The 24,028-nt window shown below is 43.6% G+C and overlaps 1 protein-coding gene across 2 annotated transcripts in view; it reads left to right on the forward strand.

Annotated features, from left to right (window-relative positions):
* The window catches only part of TCEA3 (transcription elongation factor A3), a 43,324-nt gene that overhangs the window by 4,219 nt on the left and 15,077 nt on the right, over positions 1 to 24,028 (forward strand). Inside the window, exons 2-7 of one of the 2 annotated variants that reach the window (XM_030218729.1) lie at positions 1,736 to 1,798; positions 13,486 to 13,591; positions 15,858 to 16,011; positions 17,912 to 17,992; positions 19,993 to 20,076; positions 21,944 to 22,021. In XM_030218729.1, coding sequence (XP_030074589.1) covers positions 1,736 to 1,798; positions 13,486 to 13,591; positions 15,858 to 16,011; positions 17,912 to 17,992; positions 19,993 to 20,076; positions 21,944 to 22,021 — 566 coding nt within the window. The remainder of the gene's footprint in view (positions 1 to 1,735; positions 1,799 to 13,485; positions 13,592 to 15,857; positions 16,012 to 17,911; positions 17,993 to 19,992; positions 20,077 to 21,943; positions 22,022 to 24,028) is intronic. The other variant, XM_030218730.1, reaches the window with a different exon arrangement.

The raw sequence follows: 24,028 nt of genomic DNA on the forward strand, positions 1-24,028 counted from the left end.
GCCATTTACTGCCTGAGCCCTCACCGCCAGCTGTTTAGAAGGTGGTAAGGGCTCACATGCTAACCCGATGGTAATCAGGCAGGCACACGGCAATGTGCCCGCACTGTCTGACAGGGCCGCCGAGAGACTAGGCTGGGGCCTGGAGCAAGGCCGCCCCGCCTCTGCCCCCCCCCCCCCGCTGCTACCCCTGCTGCTCCCCCCACCGCTGCCACCTCCCACCCCTGCAGTCCGCGGTCTCACCTGCCTGCCTCCATGGCTCCGGGCCACCTGCATTCAATGCGGCAGTCGCAGATTGCCTCTCCTCTGGCCTTCCCTCCCTTTGTCCTGCCCTCGTCTGATGTAACTTCCGGTTTCCGCGAGGGCGGGACACAGGGAGGGAAGGCCAGAGGAGAGGCAATCTGCGACTGCCGCATTGAATGCAGGGGGCCCGGAGCCGAGGAGGCAGGCAGGTGAGACCGGGAACTGCAGCGCCGGCCACCTAACCCCGGCACCGGGCCCCCCTTGGAGACCCGGGGAATTTTGCCCCCCTGACCCCCCTCTCGGCGGCCCTGCTGCCTAATTACCACCAGGAATGTCTACTCCCCGCCCCCTGCACTAGAAAATAAAAATGATTCTCTAGTATTGGAAACGGCACGCAGCAAACTCAGAACTAATGTTGGGCACCTGGGCATGTCCAGCCGGTGGTGGCGCTGTTTAGCCGCACGCTACCTGCGCAGTAGCCCTATCGCTGCTTGGTAAAAGGGCCCCTAGGTTTGTGTACGTGAGGCAGTGGAGGGTTGAGTGACTTGGCCAGGGTCAGAGCATATGAGCTAGGATCAAGCAATAGCAGTTTCCGCTGTGCACTGGGTCTGCTGATTCCTCATATATTCATCGGAGTATCTATGAGTCTAGCGTTCCCCAACCTCTTTTAGTCCCGTGGTGATCTCTCCTGCCTCCACCTCTCCCCAAGTGGGTGCCAATGCCCCGTGCTAGCCTCAGGGCTGGAAGGGGGTTGGCACTTCTTTTCAAGGCATCCTTAGCACAACTCTTCCCTCTCTTACTCAGGTCTTGTGTAGGCTGCTTCCACGGCATACCCAAGTCCAACCAACTTGGGTGGGGTACTCTGGGAATGGCTTGAGACACACTGTTGTAGTTTGTTTTGTTACATTTTTACCCTGCGCTTTCCCACTCACGGCAGGCTCAATGCGGCTTACATGGGGCATTGGAGGGTTAAATGACTTGCCCAGAGTCACAAGGAGCTGCCTGTGCCTGAAGTGGGAATCGAACTCAGTTCCTCAGTTCCCCAGGACCAAAGTCCACTACCCTAACCACTAGGCCACTCCTCCACTCTCTGCATTCTCCATTGTACTTTGCCCATTGACCCATCAGCCAGTCTGGTTTACAGGATATGCAGGAGGTAGATTAGCATATACTGGGTCTCCAATTTGTGCAACTAATCTCGATTGGCTCTGGGATCAATAAAGCAGGTTTAGGCACCACTAGCATAGCTTAATGCAAGTGGTCTCTGAGGATCTGGTTTTCAAGGAAGTTAATTGTAATTTAATTTCTTATATAGCACTACAGAGTAAGTCTCTGTTCAAAATGGTGTGCAACGTTAAAACGGACCATCCAAATTAGCCTTGCTCTTATACTGTATGAATCCTGACAACTAACTATCCCATCCCCCAAGAGTAATAGATTCTCTGTCACTATTGACCCCCCCCCCCCCTCTCTCTCTCTCTCTCTTGTATGATAGGAAGGAGCCCTTGATTTGCTAAAGGAACTTAACAGCTATTCAATGACCCTTCAGTTACTGCAGGTAAGGAGGGGAACATGGGAAAATGGATAGGACTGGGAGGGGAAGGCATCTCAGTGAGAGGAGGAGAGCTTCCCCTCATTCTTTAACAATGTACATAGTAGTGGGTGTATTAGTTTTAGAGATGATTTGTTTTGTTTTGTTTGTCATTTGTTTTGTTACATTTTATTATCGGTCCGAACTGGAGAAAGGAGTAGGCCGGGTGATGAAAGCGGAGTCGTCGGAAACACTCGACCACACATAGACCGATAAGTACCAGGTTCTTGGAGAGAAGGAAGGAACCAGGAAGCAAGCCGTCCTTCAGATTGTTACAGGCTCCTCGTCCCTATGACACAGGCAGACAGCCTACCCGGACCAAAGCAGTAAGCAGTGAACGCGATCGTGCCTGGACTTGCCCCCCCCCTCCGTCCACCCAGAAGCTATGACCTGGAGCAGTTGCCAATGTGTGGACTGGGCAGGCACCTGCGACCTTGCTGACCACAATAAGGATTGAGATGGCTCAACAGCACGACCAGAGAGAACAGGCGGTGGAGTAGAGCGAGGAGTCGTCAGAGGAATCTGGGACTCAATGGACAGGAAGTAACACCACACTGAATTCTGGCCGCTATACCATTGCCCTTAATCCCAGAAAGGTACGGTTGACACCACACCTTCCCTTCTGATCTCATGCTGCATTTACATACCGGGAAAGAACCGCAACCACCACAACATCCCAACAGCACAAACCCACTGAGAGCAGCAAGCCCTGCCGCAGACTGCCCCACAGAAGAGAAAAGAAGGACCAGAGACTGGCTTCTTTAATTGACTGCCTGTGCAGCGGCTAATGCCAACTTCCCTCCCACACACCCAAACAAATACATCTAATTATCTAGGATGATCAAACTTAGAGAAGAACTCTTCTGAAAACACCTGATTAGGAAAACAACTCTGCAATATCCCCTCACACCCACACCCCCCTAAGAAAAAAACAAACAAAAAAAAACCCTTTAAGCCTGTAGGATCCCGTAACCACAAACTAAGAGGCTGAATACACGACCACAACACATCAAAATCACTATGACAACCATAGAAGCACACAACTGCTAACCCAGCAATCAAACAATAAAAGGTAAGCACCAAAGCAACTATCAACTCCCCTTCAACCCGACAGAAGCAGAATGCTCATCACAAGACTCTTAGTAGGCATATCTATCCTAATGCTACTATCCACCACAGGAGCCCTAACACTAAGAGACAACAACAAAATACCAATGCTGTGCATTCCAACTCACCCAACAAAAAACATCGGCCATCATCAAAGTAGAATTCCTACAAACAGACAGTAATTTAACCACAAACACAGACGAAAAAACACAACCAACAACAACCCAAACACTGCAAATGGCAAAAAAGGGAACCAATCATGTTAGAGATTCAAACAGGCGGTACCTAGTGAAAATTACCAGATCCACGACAGTAGACTCTTACCTACCTATACCAGTGGGATACATCAACACCAGATCAGTGGTTAACAAGACCGAAACAATCCAAGACTGGATAATGGACGAAGACCTCAGACTAGTCTTCCTCAACGAAACTTGGATCCATGACAGAGAAGACCCTATAATCCTAGACCTATGCCCTCCAGGTTACAAAACCCTACACTGGACCAGAAATGGGAGGGGGCATTGCAGTAATCTACAGATCCTTTTTCACAGTGGAACTTATTGCGGAATCCATAACACCACAGCTGAAAATCGCCTCGATTAGAATTAGAGATAATACCTTACACAACCACCTGCACTACATACTATTTTACAGACCACCAGGAAACTGGAAAGCGGCCCAATCCAACTTCATGGACTTTATCTCTTAGCTAACTCCAACACATTAATAATAGGAGACATTAATCTACACCTAGAAGACCAGACGAAAACATAAAGAATGCACTGAATTCCTCCACCTTTTGGAACTTCCAGAGATCATCAGTGTCCTCAACACATACCAAGGGTCAAGCACTAGATCTTCTAGCATACAGATTTTCTGCAAACCAGGAAATCACAATACAAAATCTGAGATGGACAGAAACTACTTGGTTTGACCCATTCAGACTAGACATGACTCTCTATTGGAAAGAACGAGGGACTTGCCCTATACAAACGCAAACCACATACAAATCATGAGGGAAATTTGATGCAACTAAATTTTGGTTAGTAATATATGAAAATCAGTGGTCTCCACAAACGGACTCCACAGATTTCCTAAAAGAATGGGACAACAGATGCACCACAGTACTGGATGAAATAGCCCCCATATCAACCAAACTAACATAAAAAAAGAAAAGTAGGTCCATGGTACAATGAAGAACTGAAAGAACTCAAAGCCCAATGCAGAAGACAAGAATGAACATGGAAGAAAAATAAGAATGACCACACCAAAATCGTGTGGACGGAAGCGCGGAATAAATATAAGAACAAAATAAGAAAAGCAAAAAAGAAATTCTACAAAGACATGAAGAAACTCTACAAGCTTATAGACAACCTCCTAAACACCAAACCTTTGATAACAGCAAACTATGATCCCTCCACCCCCCACCAGCACATGAATTGACCAGATACTTCAAAGAGAAGCTCCTCAACCTAAGGAAAAATCTACCACAGGATGACACGAACTTTGAAACTTTATTAGACGAGCTAGACAATCCCCCAGAAGGATTACCAGTAGGCAGGACATGGACAACTTTCTCCCTACCCTCCAACAAAATAGTGGCACAAGCAATAAGAAACTTTTCCACCGCATATTGCGTACTAGACACGTATCCCAACTACATTATGAAGACACCTCCTAACCGCTTCATTGACCAACTCACCACACACCCAAACTTCATGTTCCGAGAAGACTGGTTCCCAATAGAAAAGAGCAACATAATGCTCATTCCAAAGGATATCATGAAAAACATTAAAGAGACCTTGAATTACAGACCAGTAGCATCTATACCACTAACGACCAAAATAATGAAAGGCATTGTGGCCAATCAGCAAACAGACTTCATAAACAAATTCTCTATACTACATGAATCCAAATCAGGGTTTAGATCTCATCACAGCACGGAAACGGTACTGACTACACTCTTAGCCAAATTCAAACAGCAAGTCTCAACAGGTAAAAATATTCTTTTACTACAGTTTGACATGTCTAATACATTCAGCATGGTTGATCACATTATACTACAAAGAATACTGGTTCAGAGGATTTATGACCTCCAGATCCTATCACATGAAGACAAATTCTATGATTCCCCCCCCCCCCCCCCCCCCCCCCGTGGAAAGCAGAATGTGGAGTCCCCCAAGGCTCCCCACTTTCACCAATACTCTTCAACCTTATGATGGTCCCGCTAGCACGGTCACTATCCAAACAGGGTTTCAACCCCTTCATTTATGCCGATGACGGCACAATCTTCATCCCCTTCAAGAATGATCCATCCGAAATCACTACCAAAATCGCAGACAGCTTACATACCATGGAATCCTGGGCATCAGCCTTCAAGGTGAAACTGAATAGGTAAACAACATCCCGCTTCATACTCACATCACCATATAAGACCGAATGCTCCATCACCATACATGCCATGAGAACGAACCTCCTTATAGTAGAAGATCTGAAGATCCTAGGAATAACCATAGATTGCAAGTTAACCTTCAACCAACAGGTAGCAATTACCACAAAGAAGATGTTCCACACCATGTGGAAACTCAAACGCATAAAAAACTATTTTCCACGGGACGTCTTCCACACCCTAGTACAGACCATATCCCTTGCCCAAGCAGACTATTGTAATGCAATTTATGCAGGATGCAAGGAACAAACCCTCAAAAAACTACAAACAACACAAAACACAGCAGCAAGACTCATCTATGGCAAAAAACTGTTTTGAAAACGCAAAACCACTGCTTCAAAAAACTACACTGGCTACCCATCAAAGCACGAATATTCTTCAAGATCTGCTCACTGACCTACAGAATAGTAGGCCTCTCCCCAGAATACATGATCGACCTAATAAACCTACCACTGCGCAACGCAACCAATAGCACGAGATCCTATCTCACTCTCCACTTCCCCAGTTGCCAAGGACTGAAATACAAAACCACATACACAACTTGCTTCACTTATATCTGCACCAAAATCTGGAACATCCTACCTAAAGATCTAAAATCCACGAACAATTGCTTACAGTTCAGAAAACATCTGAAAGCCCAGTTTTTTAGATCATTCTTCCCTGTTGAACCCAAGTAGTTCTAGCAGACAGTCGATCAGCACTCCAGAACCATGATCTCAGCCTAATCAGAACTTTTTCCATCACTCCACAAAACCCAATACCATCTGTTTCCCATAAATCTCGTCACTTCACACTGCTCTTTACCACGTAACCTGTTTTCCCTAAGTAACCTGTAAGCCACATTGAACCTACTCCAGGCGGGAAAATGTGGGGGTATAAATGCAGTAAATAAAAATAAATAAAAATAATGTATTTGAATTACAAAAGAAACAACAAACAAAATTGATTAAAAAAAGATAAGTGAAAAGCAAATATATATATATCCCTCCCTTCTGAAAAAAATCCCACAATTTATAAATTTAAAAAGAGCTCCCGTGGGCTTGTGGCTCCCCTCTGAGGCTCCCTCCAACCCACCCCTTACTCCATTTGTGGATCTTCAGGGGGCAGGAGTGATCTCTCTGCATTAAGGGATAATGTGCATTTGCCTCTTAACCTACATTACATGGCAAAATTGTGCATTGTTGCATGTTATTCACATAAAAATAAGATACAAAACACCTCATTGTTACGCAATTCAAAAAAATACAGATTGTGTTCAACTTTGCAAGCTGTGCTAGCTTTCTCGGGGAACACTGAGCCACAAATCCGTGGCCCGATGCTTCTAGTACCAGTTTAAAGGGGCCATTCCCCTGGGGACTCTGGACTCCAAGAAAAACCTCTCACTCCCCCCCCCCCCCCCCCAGAACTGTTGAGAATTTCCTTGGTGGGGCAGGAGCAATCCCCAATCTCCCCAGTCTCTCCTGCCCTGTTGGGCACACGTTGACCCCTAGTGGTAGTCTCAGGGTACTACCACTGTTTATGCACATAAAGCAATTCTATAAGCTGACATGTAGGTTATAGAATTTTAGCATTTATGTGCATCATTGTTGCCAGTAATTGGCATTTACATGTGTAAGTGTGAAGTGCTATTCTGTAAAGTTTGTGCTAAATTTGCTTACAAGAAAATTCTATATATGGTGCTAAAAATTGTTTATAGAATAGCACCTAAGGGGCCCTTTTACTGAGGGGCCCAGCGCTAGCAGCCGTGGCCATTTTTGCTACATATACGTGGTAACATAGTAGATGACGGCAGAGAAAGACCTGTACAGTCCATCCAGTCTGCCCAACAAGATAAACTCATATGTGCTGCTTTATGTGTATACCTGACTTTGATTTGTATCTGCCATTTTCAGGGCACAGACCGTAGAAGTCTGCCCAGCACTAGCCCCGCCTCCCCACCGGCTCTGCCACCCAATCTCTACTAAGCTTCTGTGGATCCATTGCTTCTGAACAGGATTCCTTTATGTTTATCCCACGCATGTTTGAATTCCGTTACCGTTTTCATCTCCACCACCTCCCGCGGGAGGGCATTCCACATATCCACCACCCTCTCCATGAAAAAATACTTCCTGAAAATTTTCTTGAGTCAGCCCCCCTTCAATCTCATTTCATGTCCTCTAATTCTACTGCCTTCCCATCTAGGGAAAAGGTTCGTTTAATACCTTTCAAATATTTGAACGTCTGTATCATATCACCCCTGTTTCTCCTTTCCTCCAGGGTATACATGTTCAGGTCCGCAAGTCTCTCCTCATACGTCTTGTAACGCAAATCCCGTACCATTCTCGTAGCTTTTCTTTGCACCATTTCAATTTTTTTTTTTATTCAGGCCCTTTTTACTGCAGTGAGTAAAAATCCCCCCAAAAAGATTGCACTTACCGCGTGGCCATTCGAGGGGAACACTTACTGCCACCCATTGAGGTGGCGGTAAGGGCTCCCAGGCTAACCTGGCAGTAACCGCGATGCCCTATTACTGCTGGGTAACTCCCTGTGGAAATGCCACATGCTGGGGGTGGAGCCACTGCTGGCACCCGCATTGGGCCGGCGGTATTTCTGGATTGCCATATGACAAACCTCCGCTGAGCTTACCACTGCTTAGTATAAGGGCCCCTAAGTGTTTCCAGGTGGATCTGCAGATGGGCATAGGCAGATCCGGGGTGTTCCCATAAAATGCACGCAGTGTTATGCACTCTCAACTTGGCAGGCGATCTGCCAACTCCAAGGTGGAAAAACAAACAAAGCAGATCAGTAGAAGAAAAACATAAATTTATTGAACGAAAACCAAATAGGCCTACGGAGTTCCTAGAGTGTTTGACGAATTTCATGTCATCACTTTTTTCAGTATTTGACTGTTTTTTAAATTATATTTTAGAAGACTTCTATACATTTTTTACACCAGTACATATATTTACTTAACATTGACAATAAAAGAAAACTGTGTAGCCCCTGACGCAGCCCTGCTGGGCGAAACACGGCCTGTGTGGGGCTGATTTGATTATTTGGTTTTCGTTCAATAAATTTGTTTTTCTTCTACTGATCTGCTTTATTTGTTTTTCCATCTTGGAGTTTACACTGTCAGCTTGTGCACTGAGATTTGCACCTGGTTTCAGCGGGTGGAACTCCTCACACCCAAAACTAAGCGCGGATGCCGCGATACATGCTATTCCAGTGGTTTCCGAACCTGGTCCTGGAGGCACCCCAGCCAGTCAGGTTTTTCAGGATATCCACAATGAATATTCATAAGAGGGATTTGCATGCACTGCCTCCACTACGCTGAAATCGCTCTCATTAATATTCATTGTGGATAACCTGGCTGGCTGGGGTGCCTCCAGGACCAGGTTTGGGAACCACTGCGCCAGGGGCGTAGCCAGGCTTCGGCGGGAGGATGGTCCAGAGCCCGAGGTGAGGGGGCACATTTTAGCCCCCCCCCCCGGCGCCGCCGACCCTCTCGACCCCCCCCCTCCTGCCGCCAACCCGCCGTCGCCTATATTTGCTGGTGGGAGATCCCAACCTCCACCAGCCGAGGTCCTCTTCTCACAAAAGGCTTCCTTCTGTTTGTTGTACGTGCAGGACGTCAGAAACAGAAGATAGCCTTTTGTGAGAAGAAGAGGACCTCAGCTGGCGGGGGTTAGGGTCCCCCGCCAGCAAAGGCAGGCGACGGCGGGTTGGTGGCGGGAGGGGGGGTCGAGAGGGTCGTCATCAGGGTGAAATCTACGGAGGCCCAGGCCCCCCTGCCCCCACGTAGCTATGCCACTGCACTAGTCTTTTAAAGGTCATCGATCTCCGAATGCTCGTTATAGAATACTGTTCAGTGCTGATTTTTTTCGGCGACTATTTTTGAGTGTCATTTACTGAATCCAGCACTTAGTGTGTATCTGCAAGGGGGAGGGGTGTACATATGGACAGAGCATGGGTGGGCCAAGGGTGTGTTGCCATGTCACATGCACAATTTATAGAATCCTATCAATTACACAAGTTGCACTTCAATCGCACTTCTTAATGTTTAAACAGGTTAGTTAAGGACCTTCAGGCCAGTCTAATCTACCATTTCCTTCCCGTTTCAGTACTGTAGGAGACCTCACATGATCTCTGGCTTTATCATCATTTCCCTCTTTATTTATTTACTCAAACGTGTTGTTCACCTTTGACGGTCTTAGTTCAAGGCAAAGCACTATTTGAAAGCAAATAGCACAAAACTTTTCTATGCTTATCCCAGGCTTTCTTGACCTCTCAGCAGTTTTTTTTGCCTCCAGTGAGAGGTTGTTCAAGGAATCCATCACTCTTTCTTTGAATAAAATATTTCCTTATGTTGCTTCCCAGTCTACCCCCTTGTTCTAACCTAGAATGTCCTTCCCACCGGGAAAAGCTTGACTAAGCATCTTTGGACTTGGAGTTCCAGTTTCTCTAAGAAAAGCAGAAACCACAGTTTTTATTTATTGCATTTGTATCCCACATTTTCCCACCTTTTTGCAGGCTCAATGTGTCTTACAGAGTTTTGTTATGACATGCTCATTCCAGGATATTAGATATAATTAGTATCTGTACAATTACAATTAGTAATGTAAAGAGATAAAGTAAGGGAAAAGAGAAGGAAGGTGTTAAGCAGGATAGTGTAGAAGGTGGCCTTTAATAACTGGGTGGGTTGGTGAGGTAGTTTTGTAGAGTTATGGGTTCTCTTTGTAGGCCTTGTTGAAGAGGTGTGTCTTCAGAGATTTGCGAAAGTTAGTTATTTCGTCAATGGATTTCAGGGCTGTAGGTAGTGCATTCCACAGCTGCGTGCTCATGTAGGAGAAGGTGGTGGCGTGTGTCAGCTTCTATTTTAGTCCTTTACAACTGGGGAAGTGTAGATTGAGAAATTTGCGGGCTGATCTTATGGCGTTTCTGGGAGGCGGGTCCACAAGGTTTAGCATGTTAATTGGGGCATCTGCGTGGATGATTTTGTGAACAATCGTGCAGACCTTGAATGCAATGCGTTCCTTGAGTGGGAGCCGGTGAAGTTTCTCTCTTAGGGGTTTTGCACTTTCGTATTTAGTTTTTCCAAATATGAGTCTGGCTGCGGTATTCTGGGCTGTTTGGAGTTTTTTGATAGTCTGTTCTTTGCAGCCAGCTTGCAGCCAGCGTACAGTGCGTTGCAGTAGTCCAGATGACTTATTACCATTGACTGTACCAAGGTCCGGAAGATGTATCTCGGGAAGTAAGGTTTAACTCTTTTGAGTTTCCACATGGAGTGGAACATCTTTTTTTTGTATTCTTCACGTGTGCATCGAGTGTGAGGTTTCGATCGATGGTAACTCCAAGAATTTTCAGATTTTGTGAGACGGGAAGAGAACAGTATGGTGTGGTTATGGTGGAGTAATTGTTTTTTATTGTGTTGAGAAGTGATTCCATTTTTTGGATGCATTGAGGGTTTTTACATTTGATGTATATGTGGAAGATAGAAACATAGAATCATGACAGCAGATAAGGGCCAAATGGCCTATCCAGTCTGCTTTTCTTCAGTAACCGCTAGCTCCTCCTTTTCCTAAGGGATCCCACGTGCCTTTCCCACAAATTCCGACACAGTCCTCGTTTCCACAACCTCCATCAGGAGGCCATTCCACGCATCCACCACCCTTTCTGTGAACGAGTATTTTCTTAGATTCCTCCTAAGCCTGTTTCCTCTTAACTTCATCCTAATTCCCTCTCATTCCAACGTTTTCCTTCATTTGGAAAACGCTCACCTCCTGTATATTAATGCCACTGAGGTATTTAAACACTAGTTACTCCCATCTCTAGATCATTTATAAATATGTTAAAAAGCAGCACAGACCCCTGGGGAACCCTACTATCAACCCATCTCCATTTAACCCTGCTCTCTGTTTTCTATCTTTTAACCGGTTTTTAATCCACAATAGAATACTACCGCCTATGTCATGACTCTCCAATTTCTCTGGAGTCTATTATGAGGTACTTTGTCAAAAGTCTTTTGAAAATCCAGATACATCATATCTACTAGATTAAATAATTCCATTGTCTGATTTGTCTTCTTTTTTTTTTTTGATTTTCTCCTTTTTAGGTATATATTTTTCATGTGTTTTATATTTTTACTGCATGTACTTTTTATGATGGTTTTTGATTGTTCTATGTAAGATAATGTGTATCTTTATATTTTGGATCAATACATGTTTATTTAAAAATACCCCTGATGCAGTCACAGATTTGCCGAAACATGGTTCTGCCAGGTCATTTTTAAATTAAGTTGTTTAAGAGCAAAGAAACAAAAGCCTTCAAGATAGGGGGCACCACCTCAAATTTATTGGACAGACCCTACCCAGTCCATGTTTTGGCAAAACCGCCTGCATCAGAGGTCTTGAGATAAGTGCACAAAATGGCAATGAGACGCTGCGCAATCTGAAGATGCTGAAAGATGCCAAAAGTAATTGCAAACACAGCTGGGTTCTATGATATTCCACATAAACGCATCCATGCTCTACCGGGAACTGGTTGTTTATCATGTGTATTTTTAGAGTTTATATCATTTAATAAATACTTTACTTGAATATGTGTATTTTTCTATGATTTTATATATTTTTTAACTAGTTGGTTCCACAGTCGTGATTGTTGCAATCTTTGTTCTTCTCCACTTTTCATTTATTTGGTTTACTGTGACTGACCGATTGTGACTATTAAGTTGGAAGTAGGGCTGTCAACACAATCATTTTTTTTGGCCTCCAGAAGGCTGAACTGGTCCTGCTTTTTCCCTGACTTGCAGCTCTTCGGATTCCTTAGGAGAAGCAAGAACTGTAACTCCGTGCATGTAACATAGTGAAAACTGATCCGGGTCAGTCTGTCAGCTGCGTTCCCTCTAAGCAGCTCTAAGCTGTACTTTTAGTCTTGTGATATGAAAGCACCCCCCCCCCCACCCCCACCCCTGTCAGCAGAAACACTGGCAGAGGACTCTTGCACAGCTTAGAGGCACTTGGAAGTTGGAGGGAACAGTTACTTTATCAGTATAAAATGGAGTCAACTGCCGACCTTAACAAGAAGTGAGGTCTAGAGATAAAACTGGAGTTTCCAGCATGTGTCTTGTTAGGCTTGCCAGGTCTTATCATCTCGCTAAAACCTTAGGTTGCTTTCGTTCATTTGTGGCAGTTGCAAAAAAAAAATTCAGAATGATCCCTGTTGATTAACTGAGGTCCTGTTCCCTTTCCCCTTTCTTCATGTAGTGGAGTGTGGTAGCCGTGTTAGTCCACTCTTAAGGTTATCAATAGAAATCAAACAAAATAAAACATGGAAAAGAAAATAAGATGATACCTTTTTTATTGGACATAACTTAATACATTTCTTGATTAGCTTTCGAAGGTCGCCCTTCTTCGTCAGATCGGAAATAAGCAAATGTGATAGCTGACAGTGTATATAAGTGAAAACATTCAAACATTACTATGACAGTCTGACAGGGTGGGAGGATGGGGGTGGGTCGGAGGTATGTATGGGGACATCAAAGCATATGATTGATATTCTAACAGGATGGGTGTGGATAGGTGAGGGGTGGGGTGATCAACAGAGACATACAGCTTTATGGTTTATAATGGGTTAGGAACCCCAGATCCTTGTTAAGTCCTTTCTGTTGGGTGTTAAAATATTCAATCATTCTGACTTCAAAGGTCTTACGTTCTTGTATGGTTTTAAAGTTACCTTTCAGGATTCTCACTGTGAAGTCACTGGTACAGTGTCCTGGTCCTATAAAATGCTGACCAACAGGGGTGGGAGCCCTACTGGCTGTATTGTTCATGTGATGTCTATGTAAATTGAATCTTGTCTTAAGCATCTGGCCTGTTTCTCCAATATAGCATCCTTCATTACATTTTTTACACTGAATGATATATACCACATTGGAAGATGAGCAAGTGAAAGATCCCTTTATGTTGAATATCTTTCCTTTGTGGATGACTGTGGGGTCCTGTGAAATATTTTGGCATAGTTTGCAACTGGATAAATTACAGGGAAGTGTGTATTTTAGCTAGCTGTCATCTTTTGTTTCTTAAGAACAAAACAGGTTTTTTTTTGTTTTTGTTTTCAGAGCACAAGAATTGGAGTAACTGTCAACGCGGTGCGCAAACACTGTTCCGATGAGGAGGTTGTGGCCATGGCCAAAATCCTTATCAAGAACTGGAAACGACTGCTGGGTGAGAGAGACCGTGGAGTTGAAACGTAACCTCTGTGCTCCTCCCTGAGAAAGAAGTCCTGTCTTTGGAGCTGAAAGCCACCTGTTCAAAAATGGGAAGGGTCTATCTTTGAGAAATGAGGGTGTGGAAGACTTTGCAACAGGCTGCGAGCAAAAAAACAACAGTTGCCTTAGACTGGTTGCAATTTATTTCTACCCTGAAATACGGTGATTTTTCACCCCAAAATATAGGGGAGTGTTCATCAAGCTGAAGGATAGCTAATTAACTTAATCCACTGGCTCTGAATAATACCGTCTTAGCATATTTATTATTATTATTATTATTATAGTAATAATAATAATGAGCTCTGAGATTGTAGACACCTTTGCTCGTTTTTAAAACTCCAATTTCAGGGTATTCTGGGATATGTCATGTAGTCGTCAAGCACAAAAACCTTTGCACAAGTCGAAACAAGTAGGCGTCATAGTGAAGGTGACACCAAGGATGATGTCAAAGCAAAATGTCCAAAGAACGCAAGTAGTTCACATCAGCAGTTTTATTGAAAGGATGCAATGGACTTGCATACGTTCGATAAAACTGCTGATGTGAACTACTTGCCTGAACATCCTTGGTGTCACCTTCGCTATATGTCATGTAGTACCATGGATGGAGTGATTGAATTAAACAGGATTGGCTCAAATAGTGTACTAGAGAGCAGATCATTGAGATGGGGATTTAAATAATAAATCAGTTCTATTCCACTGTACTGGAAGGCCTAAGGGATAAAGTGACTTTCTCAAAGTCAGAGGAAGAGGAGTAGAAAAGCCAGGGTTAAAACGAATTGGGTTCATAGGGAAGTGAAGAAGCTTCTGAAAAATAGATGGAACAGCCAAGATTAGAAGCCAGGCCTAATCATACCAGACCACGTCTCCTGCTTAAACTTGGTGAATCTTTAAATTGGGTAGGCAAAGTACAATCAAACTTGGACTACTGAAACTTCCTGATAGTGGTCCACGAAGGCAACCAGTTCAAGCTTTCCTTGTTCAGGGGTTCTTCTTATGATCAGCAAGTATGAAATAATTAAGAAGATGATTAGAGCTTGAAGCTCTACCCCTCCCTGATAGGACAGTTCTTGGGTGTGTCTGAGCTCTTACACTTAAGTTACAACAGGCCCAGAGCTAAGAATCAAAGACTCAGACTGCTGTTGCCTGACACCTTGAATGAGTGTTGCAGGAATGACAGTAGAGAATCCACCTAGATTCCCCAGATGGAAATTCTAATTGAAGTTTCACGAGAACTCTGAGCCCTGTTTTCAAGTTCCTCTATAGAGCATTTGTGGGAAATGCAGGTTAGTAAATCCAGTCCTTGATTTATAAAATCCTATCTCAGTTGAAAGTGGAGGAGTAGCCTAATGGTTAGGGTGGTGGACTTTGGTCCTGGGGAACTGAGTTCGATTCCCACTTCAGGCACAGGCAGCTCCTTGTGACTCTGGGCAAGTCACTTAACCCTCCATTGCCCCATGTAAGCTGCATTGATTATGCCATGAGTGGGAAAGCGCAGGGTACAAATGTAACAAAAAAAATAATAGGAAACCAACATGACCAAATGCCAGTCTATTCAAATGGACACGGGAGCCACAAGAGCATGACTTGGGATATGGCTTCTAACTGGAGCCACATCTATAAGAACATAAGAAAAGCCATACTGGGTCAGACCGATGGTCCATCTAGCCCAGTATCCTGCTTCAGACAGTGGCTGATCCAGGTCACAAGAACCTGGCAGAATCCCAAAGAGTAGCAAAATTCTATGCTATCAGTCTCAGGGATAAGTAGTGGTTTTCCCCATGTCTATCTTAATAGCAGATTATAGACTTTTCCTCCAGGAACTGTCCAAACATTTTTTTAAAACCCTGATAGGCTAACCTCTGTTATTACATCCTCCGATAACGAGTTCTAAAGCTTAACTATTTATTGAGTCAAAATATTTCCTTCTAATGGGATTAAAAGTATTACCACGTAACTTTATGGAGTGTCCCCTAGACTTTGTATTTTTTGAGTGTAATGGACCCAAAAGCATGTGTGGAGACAGTCTCTGAATTAGTGCTAAGATGGTTTCCTTCTCCATTCTCCCTTCCTAATGATCCTTTTCGAGAGAGCAGAGAGTGCCCCGGTGCGCGATTTGGGATGTTGACTTGGCATTTAGGCTACTGTTGATTTTTTTTCCTTCCTATTTTCAAATTGCAGAAGCAAGGTTGAGGAGTAACATCATGGCATAATGTTTGTTTTAGACTCTTCTGGGCCCCAGAAAGAAGAGAAGGAAAAAGAAAGGCATAAAGTGAGAAAAGATAAAGAGAAGGAGAAAAGGCTTGAACTTCCTGGATGGAGAGCTATAGAAGAATCAATGGAGGTCTGCACAAGCCCGACAGAGAAGCACAAGGAAAGGTACAATTATCAGTATTGGAAGATAACGGGGGAGGGAGCAGCTCTTCCTTGGTTTGTGGGAGGTGATGGAAGAGATAGCCTTACCTGAGGAGAGCTGAGAGCTGCAGTAGCTTCAGATAAAAGACCCCCGGACACCAGACCCAGAAATCCAGTAAGAACAGGCCCTATTTCTGTGGTGCTAAGCCCCAAATATCCAAAATGCCACTAAGGTTTGGGGTTACTTGTGCATCAGTGCCCAGATACCTGATGTGCCATACGTACTCTTTTTCCGAATGAGACTACGCCAGGGAGAGGTTGAGTTTTATTTTGGACATGTGAGGATGGTTGAGTGTTGTGCCAACTGTTGTATTCTTTTGAGTATAAAGGTTTCCGCAGACATTTTGGACCATTTTAGAGATATGGGACAACATCAGTTCTAGCTCAGGCAGCACAAATGTAGTTTTTTTAGTGTTTGAGGCCTGTTTTATGTAATGGGTTGGTATCACGCGGCACCGGGTTTTTCTGCTGCAGAAGATGCTTCCAGATCACCTAGTATCTCCTAAATTGTGAGTACTACTACTACTATTTAGCATTTCTATAGCGCTACAAGGCATACGCAGCGCTGCACAAACATAGAAGAAAGACAGTCCCTGCTCAAAGAGCTTACAATCTAATAGACGAAAAAATAAATAAAGTAAGCAAATCAAATCAATTAATGTGATCGGGAAGGAAGAGAGGAGGGTAGGTGGAGGCGAGTCAAAAGCAATGTTAAAGAGGTGGGCTTTCAGTCTAGATTTAAAGGTGGCCAAGGATGGGGCAAGACGTAGGAGTAATTAATTAACAATGATTTCTTCTAGCTGACCTCTTCCTCTTTGTCCAGTTATTTAACTTTGATAGATTCAAGTTTATTGCCTCTCTTTCTGTCTGCACAGATGACTCCCTCTATAGATTCTCTCTTTTCAAAGATAATTCCCAAGCCTTAGCTTTCAAGTTGTTCCCATCTAAGAAGTAATCTTCAGACCTTCAGCAGGACAGATAAATAACTTAGAACTTCACTGTTATCCAAAGCTGGAGAAGAGGCTGAACTCTGTTGCCAGGGACTCCAGGTCACTAGCAGTTAGGTTCGGGGTTCTTCAAGCCATAAGAAGTTCAATGGATAGACTTTGTGCAAGGATCTCTCAGGACTTCTAGTGATGTTTAGGAGGCAATACTCTTGAAGTTTATTGAGATAAATGACATGCAGAAGAAAATTTTAAGGGCTAAACCCCACCTAAGTCCATGGAGATGAAAGACGTAATAGGAGGCTGTCTGTCTGTTCTGTGAGGGATGGTACTTTCAAAATGATAGGAATTGAGAGGTGAGGTGGAGACAAAAGCTATCTCTAATAACCCTTTGGATTTACTGTCCCATTTGTGCTGATCATCACTTACTACCATCTCCCACTCTCGAGATTTTTTCTCTTTTGACCTTCCATTAATTCTCTAGTTTGCCTTTCTAGTTCCTTTTAACTCTTGGACCAAGACCCTTGTGTCCTTGTATTCTTGTAGTTCTAGTTTAACTGTAAGTCCTGGAATGCAGTTCTGCAACTTTTTTCACACTCCAGAGCAGAAGGGGTGCTCAGCTTCAGTCCCTCCTTTCCGGGTAGCCTGCAGGGAAGAGAAGGGGAGGGGAGAGTGGGCCTGAAGCAGAGTAGAGAACAGCCACTGTTCTCCCTATTTCAGCTCTTGTCCTGTTGCTCCTGCCCCAGACTCACTCGCCCCCTTCACTGGCTCCACATTTCCACTTCTATTTTGTCTATGAATTGAGCCCTGACTAAAACAATAGACCCTTTTTGATGTGTGTTAAGTATGCCAGGTGAGAACATTATTATGAGAACATTTCTTCTTTTGAAGTTGATTTCTGTGGCTCTTCTGCTCTGCAGGAAACTCTCTGTGCCTGCAACTAAATCCAGCTCCCATCTGACGCTGACAAAGAGTCATTTACTGGACCCCAAATCTGACAGGTAATCCAGGCGTGCAAGTGGGCTTAGTTTTGAAGGGGGCAGAAGGATGAATGGAGGAGTGGCCTAGTGGTTAGGGTGGAGGACTTTGGTCCTGAGGAACTGAGTTCAATTCCCACTTCAGGCACAGGCAGCTCCTTGTGACTCTGGGCAAGTCACTTAACCCTCCATTGCCCCATGTAAGCCACATTGAGCCTGCCATGAGTGGGAAAGCGCGGGGTACAAATGTAACAAAAATAAAATAGATACTATTGGAGATTCTACATGGAATTTTGCTACTATTGGAGATTCTACTACTACTACTACTATTTAGCATTTCTATAGCGCTACAAGGCGGACGCAGCGCTGCACAAACATAGATGAAAGACAGTCCCTGCTCAAAGAGCTTACAATTCTACATGGAATGTTGCTACTATTGGAGATTCTACTATTCCACTAGCAACATTCCATGTAGAAGCCTGCGCAGCCACATTGGTGATCTGCAAGGGCCGACTTCTACATGGAATGTTGCTAGTGGAATAGCAACATTCCATGTAGAATCTCAAATAGTAGCAACAGTGGAGGAGTGGCCTAGTGGTTAAGGTAGTGGACTTTGGTCCTGAGGAACTGAGTTCAATTCCCACTTCAGGCACAGGCAGCTACTTGTGACTCTGGGCAAGTCACTTAACCCTCCATTGCCCCATGTAAGCCGCATTGAGCCTGCCATGAGTGGGAAAGCATGGGGTACAAATGTAACAAAAAAAAAAAATATATATATATATATATATATATACTCACTGAATTAACAAACTAATGACCTTGTCATCATGTCTTGGTTTGGTTTACTCTGCAAATGGTGAAACAGACAAGAAGAGAGCACCAGTAGGGCAGACCCTTAGTTGGTAGGCCATGGCAAGCGTAGTGAATCACTTCCAATGTGTCAGTCCTGAGCAGCTGCAGCTTAGTTGAGTTTAATAGAACTTGATATACCGCCCTTCAGTTATATTAGAGTGGTGTACAATTACAAATCTTTCAGCAGGAAAAGAAATTCCAGGTCCTTCTTGGAGCACTTTTTACAACCTACTAGCCAGGGGGTCAACACCATTGACTAGGTTGATGCATATCAAAATGCCTGTCAAACAAACCTTGAAAAATGCTCTGGTCTGTAGATATAGAACTGTACCAAAGAGATACAGCCATCCATCTGGAGATGTGTATATGTCCAGACTATTTGTAAATTTACCTCCTTACATGAGTGAGTCGTGTCTCTTTGACAAGTTGCCCAGGGTACTTGTATATAAACGTAGGTGCTAGATAACTTGCTGAAGATGAATCTGGAAATGTTTTGGGTACCCTTTTCTTTCAGCAGAGGCTGCAATCTGCCTTTGCGTAAAATAGGTGTGAGGGGTTTGCCGTGGGTTTCATGGTGGTGGAGGAGCAAAGTTGTGCTTCAGGACAAGTGACATTCATCTGTGGTTTGATGTCTTTCCCAGAAGAGACTTGACTGACTTTAGCCCTTGCATTCCGAAAGCAAGCCTGAGAAGTGTAGTCTAGTGCTCCCAAGTAAGGTTTGGTTCAGGGATTACTACAGGGTTGTTCCTTGATGTTTCTGATTTGGGAAGAGTAATGTCTTTAACCCTGGACCAGGGCTGTATCATTGTGCCTTCTTCCTTCCTGATCGTATTCCTCACTTGACTCTTCTTTGCTTCCTTTCTTCTCTCCTTCTCTCTCTAGTCTCACTTCTACACTCTTTCCTTGCTCTCCTATGATCCTTCTCTCTTTCCTCTCATGTGTTCCTTCAGGAAGTATGCACGAGCCTTACTTGTGAACGGCAGGCTAAAACTGCTAATTTCTCTTTCCCTTTATGTCTCTTCTACCACCCTTCTTATGTTGATGTTTTCTCTTTTCCCCTTTTATTTATTTCACAAATTTCTGTACCTTGCCCTTTTCTTCTTCTCTTTTCTCTCTCCACCTTCCTTCCTGTTTTTTTTTTTATTGTAAATCTCACATCTTTTCTCTTCTAGGAGAGACTCTGCGGACTCAAGGTCTTCCAGCTGCATCTCATCTCCTTCCTCTTCCTCGCCTAAGAAGAGGCTATCCACCGAAAGGTGAAGGAAACCTGGGAGGGTCTTTTACTAAGGCATGCTCACATTTTTGGCGTGCAGTAAACATTAGAGACGCCCATAGGAATGCATTGGCGTCTCTAATGTTTAGTGCACGCCCAATTTTAGCGCACGCTAAAAACGTGAGTGTGCCTTAGTCAACGCCCCCCTTGTTTTGCTCTTATTTCTGCATGTCTGTCTTTTGTTTGTTGGTATTGGCACAGGACTGCAGCCTATGGGCACTGGGTAGGGGTACATAAGTACATAAGTAATGCCACACTGGGAAAAGACCAAGGGTCCATCGAGCCCAGCATCCTGTCCACGACAGCGGCCAATCCAGGCCAAGGGCACCTGGCGAGCTTCCCAAACATACAAGCATTCTATACAATCAAGCCATTGTGACATCACTAATGAGGTTGGCTCTTATTGGTGGAATGAGCCACTATGACATCACAATAGGTTAAATCACTGCTCTATGTAATAAAAGTGAGCCAAGTAGAGGACATAAGTACATAAGTAATGCCACACTGGGAAAAGACCAAGGGTCCATCGAGCCAAGCATCCTGTCCACGACAGCGGCCAATCCAGGCCAAGGGCACCTGGCAAGCTTCCCAAACGTACAAACATTCTATACAATCAAGCCATTGTGACATCACTAATGAGGTTGGCTCTTATTGGTGGAATGAGCCACTATGACATCACAATAGGTTAAATCACTGCTCTATGTAATAAAAGTGAGCCAAGTAGAGGACATAAGTACATAAGTAATGCCACACTGGGAAAAGACCAAGGGTCCATCGAGCCCAGCATTCTGTCCACGACAGCGGCCAATCCAGGCCAAGGGCACCTGGCAAGCTTCCCAAACATACAAACATTCTATACATGTTATTCCTGAAATTGTGGATTTTTCCCAAGTCCATTTAGTAGTGGTTTATGGACTTGTCCTTTAGGAAACCGTCTAACCCCTTTTTAAACTTTGTCAAGCTAACCACCTTCACCACATTCTCTGGCAACAAATTCCAGAGTTTAATTATGCGTTGGGTGAAGAAAAATTTTCTCTGATTTGTTTTAAATTTACTACACTGAGGTTTCATCGCATGCCCCCTAGTATAGAAACCCCTTATTGAACTCAAGGTTCCAAAGTCCAGTTGTACTGTCATTTTTAAGGTCAGTAGTTTGCTGTTGGCTCAGAAAGTTCAATTTATGTGGTTGGTTTGAGAGGCATCTGACTAGGCTTCTATTCTTGCCTCATACTTATTCTTTACAAATTTCTACTTGTTATTTTTGAGCTCTGGGAATGCCATGGTGTTGTGAATAAAGCAGCTGTCATTCTCAACTCTGACACCCTATGCATAGCTCATTATAAATGACTTGGGCAGTCAATGACTTGAGGGAATAGTTTTGAGCATCTTTGCTTGGAATGAGGAACACAGAGCATAAAAATGATCTACAGAACTCAGTCCAAAAATATAAAAAAAATTCACAGTGTACCAAATCTGCGGTTGCCAATATATATATAAAGTAAGAGAAAGCTAGGTACTCAAAAGAGGTAAAAAAAGATAGATGGCTGTATGTTCCTCTTTGAATATTCATCAAGGTAGCTCAGAACTGAAATGGTGATGTGACAGTTGAAATGCATTAGCAGAGAAAGCCGGGGGGGGGGGGGGTGTCTTGGCTTTTTCCTGTTCTCTTCGACTGGCACTTTCTAAAAGGACTAAAATTCCTTCAGTGCTTGACTGAAGAACTGGTTTCTAACAAATTCAATGGATCTGGATGAAAAAACCCCCCAAAACAAAACAGTGCATGGGTTCTGCATTGTTTCCGAAAACATGGTTGATGACACTGGGTTTGCCTCTTTTTATTGACTTCCTAGGAGACATTCTTCAAGCTCCAACCCAGCAGCATCTCCTGCGGGATCCCTGAAGAGTTCCAGTGATGAGAAGGAAGAGAGGTAGGGAACCAACGTCTTCAAAAGCATTACATGGCGTGGGATTGAGAAGGGAAGATCCCAGAAGCTTTACCGTGTATTTTCTTTGCCCAGTTGTTCTGAATTATAGGGATGATCTCAAGTTACCCAGTGTCACAGAGAGTTCGCCTTTGGGGATCCTTTCACCATTGAACCTTTATAATTAAAAGTCCTTATAACAGTGGTCACGTGCCTCCTGGTCTCAAATGAACCAATCAGATTCTTTAGTTGGTTGACAAGTTCCTTATCTCATGTCCTGCTATAGTTATTATCACATGAGTGGAACGAGTTGCTGGAGTGTTCCATGGAAGGTAGGGGAGCAATTCTTTCATAGACATTTAGAATTAAATTTAATTTAACTTCAGCAATTCTTTCATAGACATGTAGAATTTAATTTAATTTAACTTCCATCAACCAGCAGGTGGAAAACAGCTGAGACACATCTCTCTTGGCATCCAGTCCAGCTCCTCAGTATTTTCTACCTCCAGCAGGTGGATGGACACACTTTACACAGCCTCTGACTCGGAATGATTTGCTTTACTGTGTTGCATTTACCTCTCTAGATAGATACGGTTTTGGGGGCTTATCAATACTGTTTTTGATTAATTCTGTTTGTGTATATTGTTTGAGAGTGTGAATTTATAAACTGCCTTGTTAAAGGTGGTTTAAAAAAAAAAAAATAAACAAAAAAAAATAATGGCCACTGCTGAATATCTGAGTATATCTTTAAATGCCACTAATGGTGTTTAAAAGAAATGCAGACCACGAGCTGAAATACGGACCTATAATTTTCTAAAGTATTTACAAATATAAAGGGGCCCTTTTACTAATCCGCGTTAAAATGTGGTCAGCGCTGTTACTAATGTGGGGCGTTCCCGCACTCTGAGGCTACTGTTAGCACGGCTGTGAAATGGCCGCATTTCCCATTTTCTCAATTAATGGCCACACACTAATTTCACCACTGGCGCAGGACCACTTACTTACACCTATTTTCTAGGCAGTAAGGGCTCCCGCACTAATCACGTGCTAATCGACCGATTAGCGTGGAATGTGCCTACTCTATGCCTCCAAACACACCCTCAGCACTAAAAAAGGAAAAGTATTTTTTAGCGTGTGGGAAGCGGACGCAGATGTCAGAACTAGGTGTTGCATAGTAGTGGTTTTTAAGAGCCCCAAAATTTGTTGGTGGTTTCTAATTGAACTAATTAAAAAAAATGTTTTTATTGATAGTCAAGAAACTAGAATAATAATGATTAAATAAAAAATTAACAGGAGCTACTTGTAGGAGCTACGTTGACCATATGAGTGTTGAAATCTTTGACGTGGAGTTGACTGAACTGTTAAACCTATCCTCAATTGACTGGTAGGCCTCACACCCACACTTGCATTAAGCGATTCTCTTATCCAGTAAGAGTTACCTTGCACAGGACATTAATATCAAAGAGATTCTTTTTCAGTACTGAGTATCTCCTTTGATAGTCCAGTTCATGAGAAGAAATCCAGACGGGTTAATAGCAACTCAAAGTTGCTAGCATCTGACAGCTGTTCTATAGCTTATACAAAATAATTTGGTGGTTTTAGTCCACGTATGCTCTGAGTAGATCGTCATGAAACTACTACTGTTATTTCAGGTTATTTGAGATGAGGCGGATACATTCTCCTGTAGGCGTCAAACATTGGGTCGGGGGTTGTATGTTTCTTCATTTAACAAGACACCATGTTAAAGGCTGGGGAATTCCAGAGAATACCGGAAAGCATTTAATAGCATAAAATCCCCTTCTGGTGTATTTGCTGGGATGTACCATGAATGTTCGCATCTTTGTTATGGACCTTGGCGTGGTCCTTGTTCTGGTGTGTTGTAGACGTCCAGTGCATTGGAAGGACGGTTCTTTCTATCCAAGTAGGAGTGGGTCCAAGATGTATTAGGTGTCTTACCTAAAGAAAAATCTGTAATGTGCTCATAGGAGATGTAGGACTAGGTATATGCAAAAG

This window comes from Microcaecilia unicolor, chromosome 11, assembly GCF_901765095.1.
Source record: "Microcaecilia unicolor chromosome 11, aMicUni1.1, whole genome shotgun sequence".
Classification (NCBI taxonomy): Eukaryota; Metazoa; Chordata; class Amphibia; order Gymnophiona; family Siphonopidae; genus Microcaecilia; species Microcaecilia unicolor.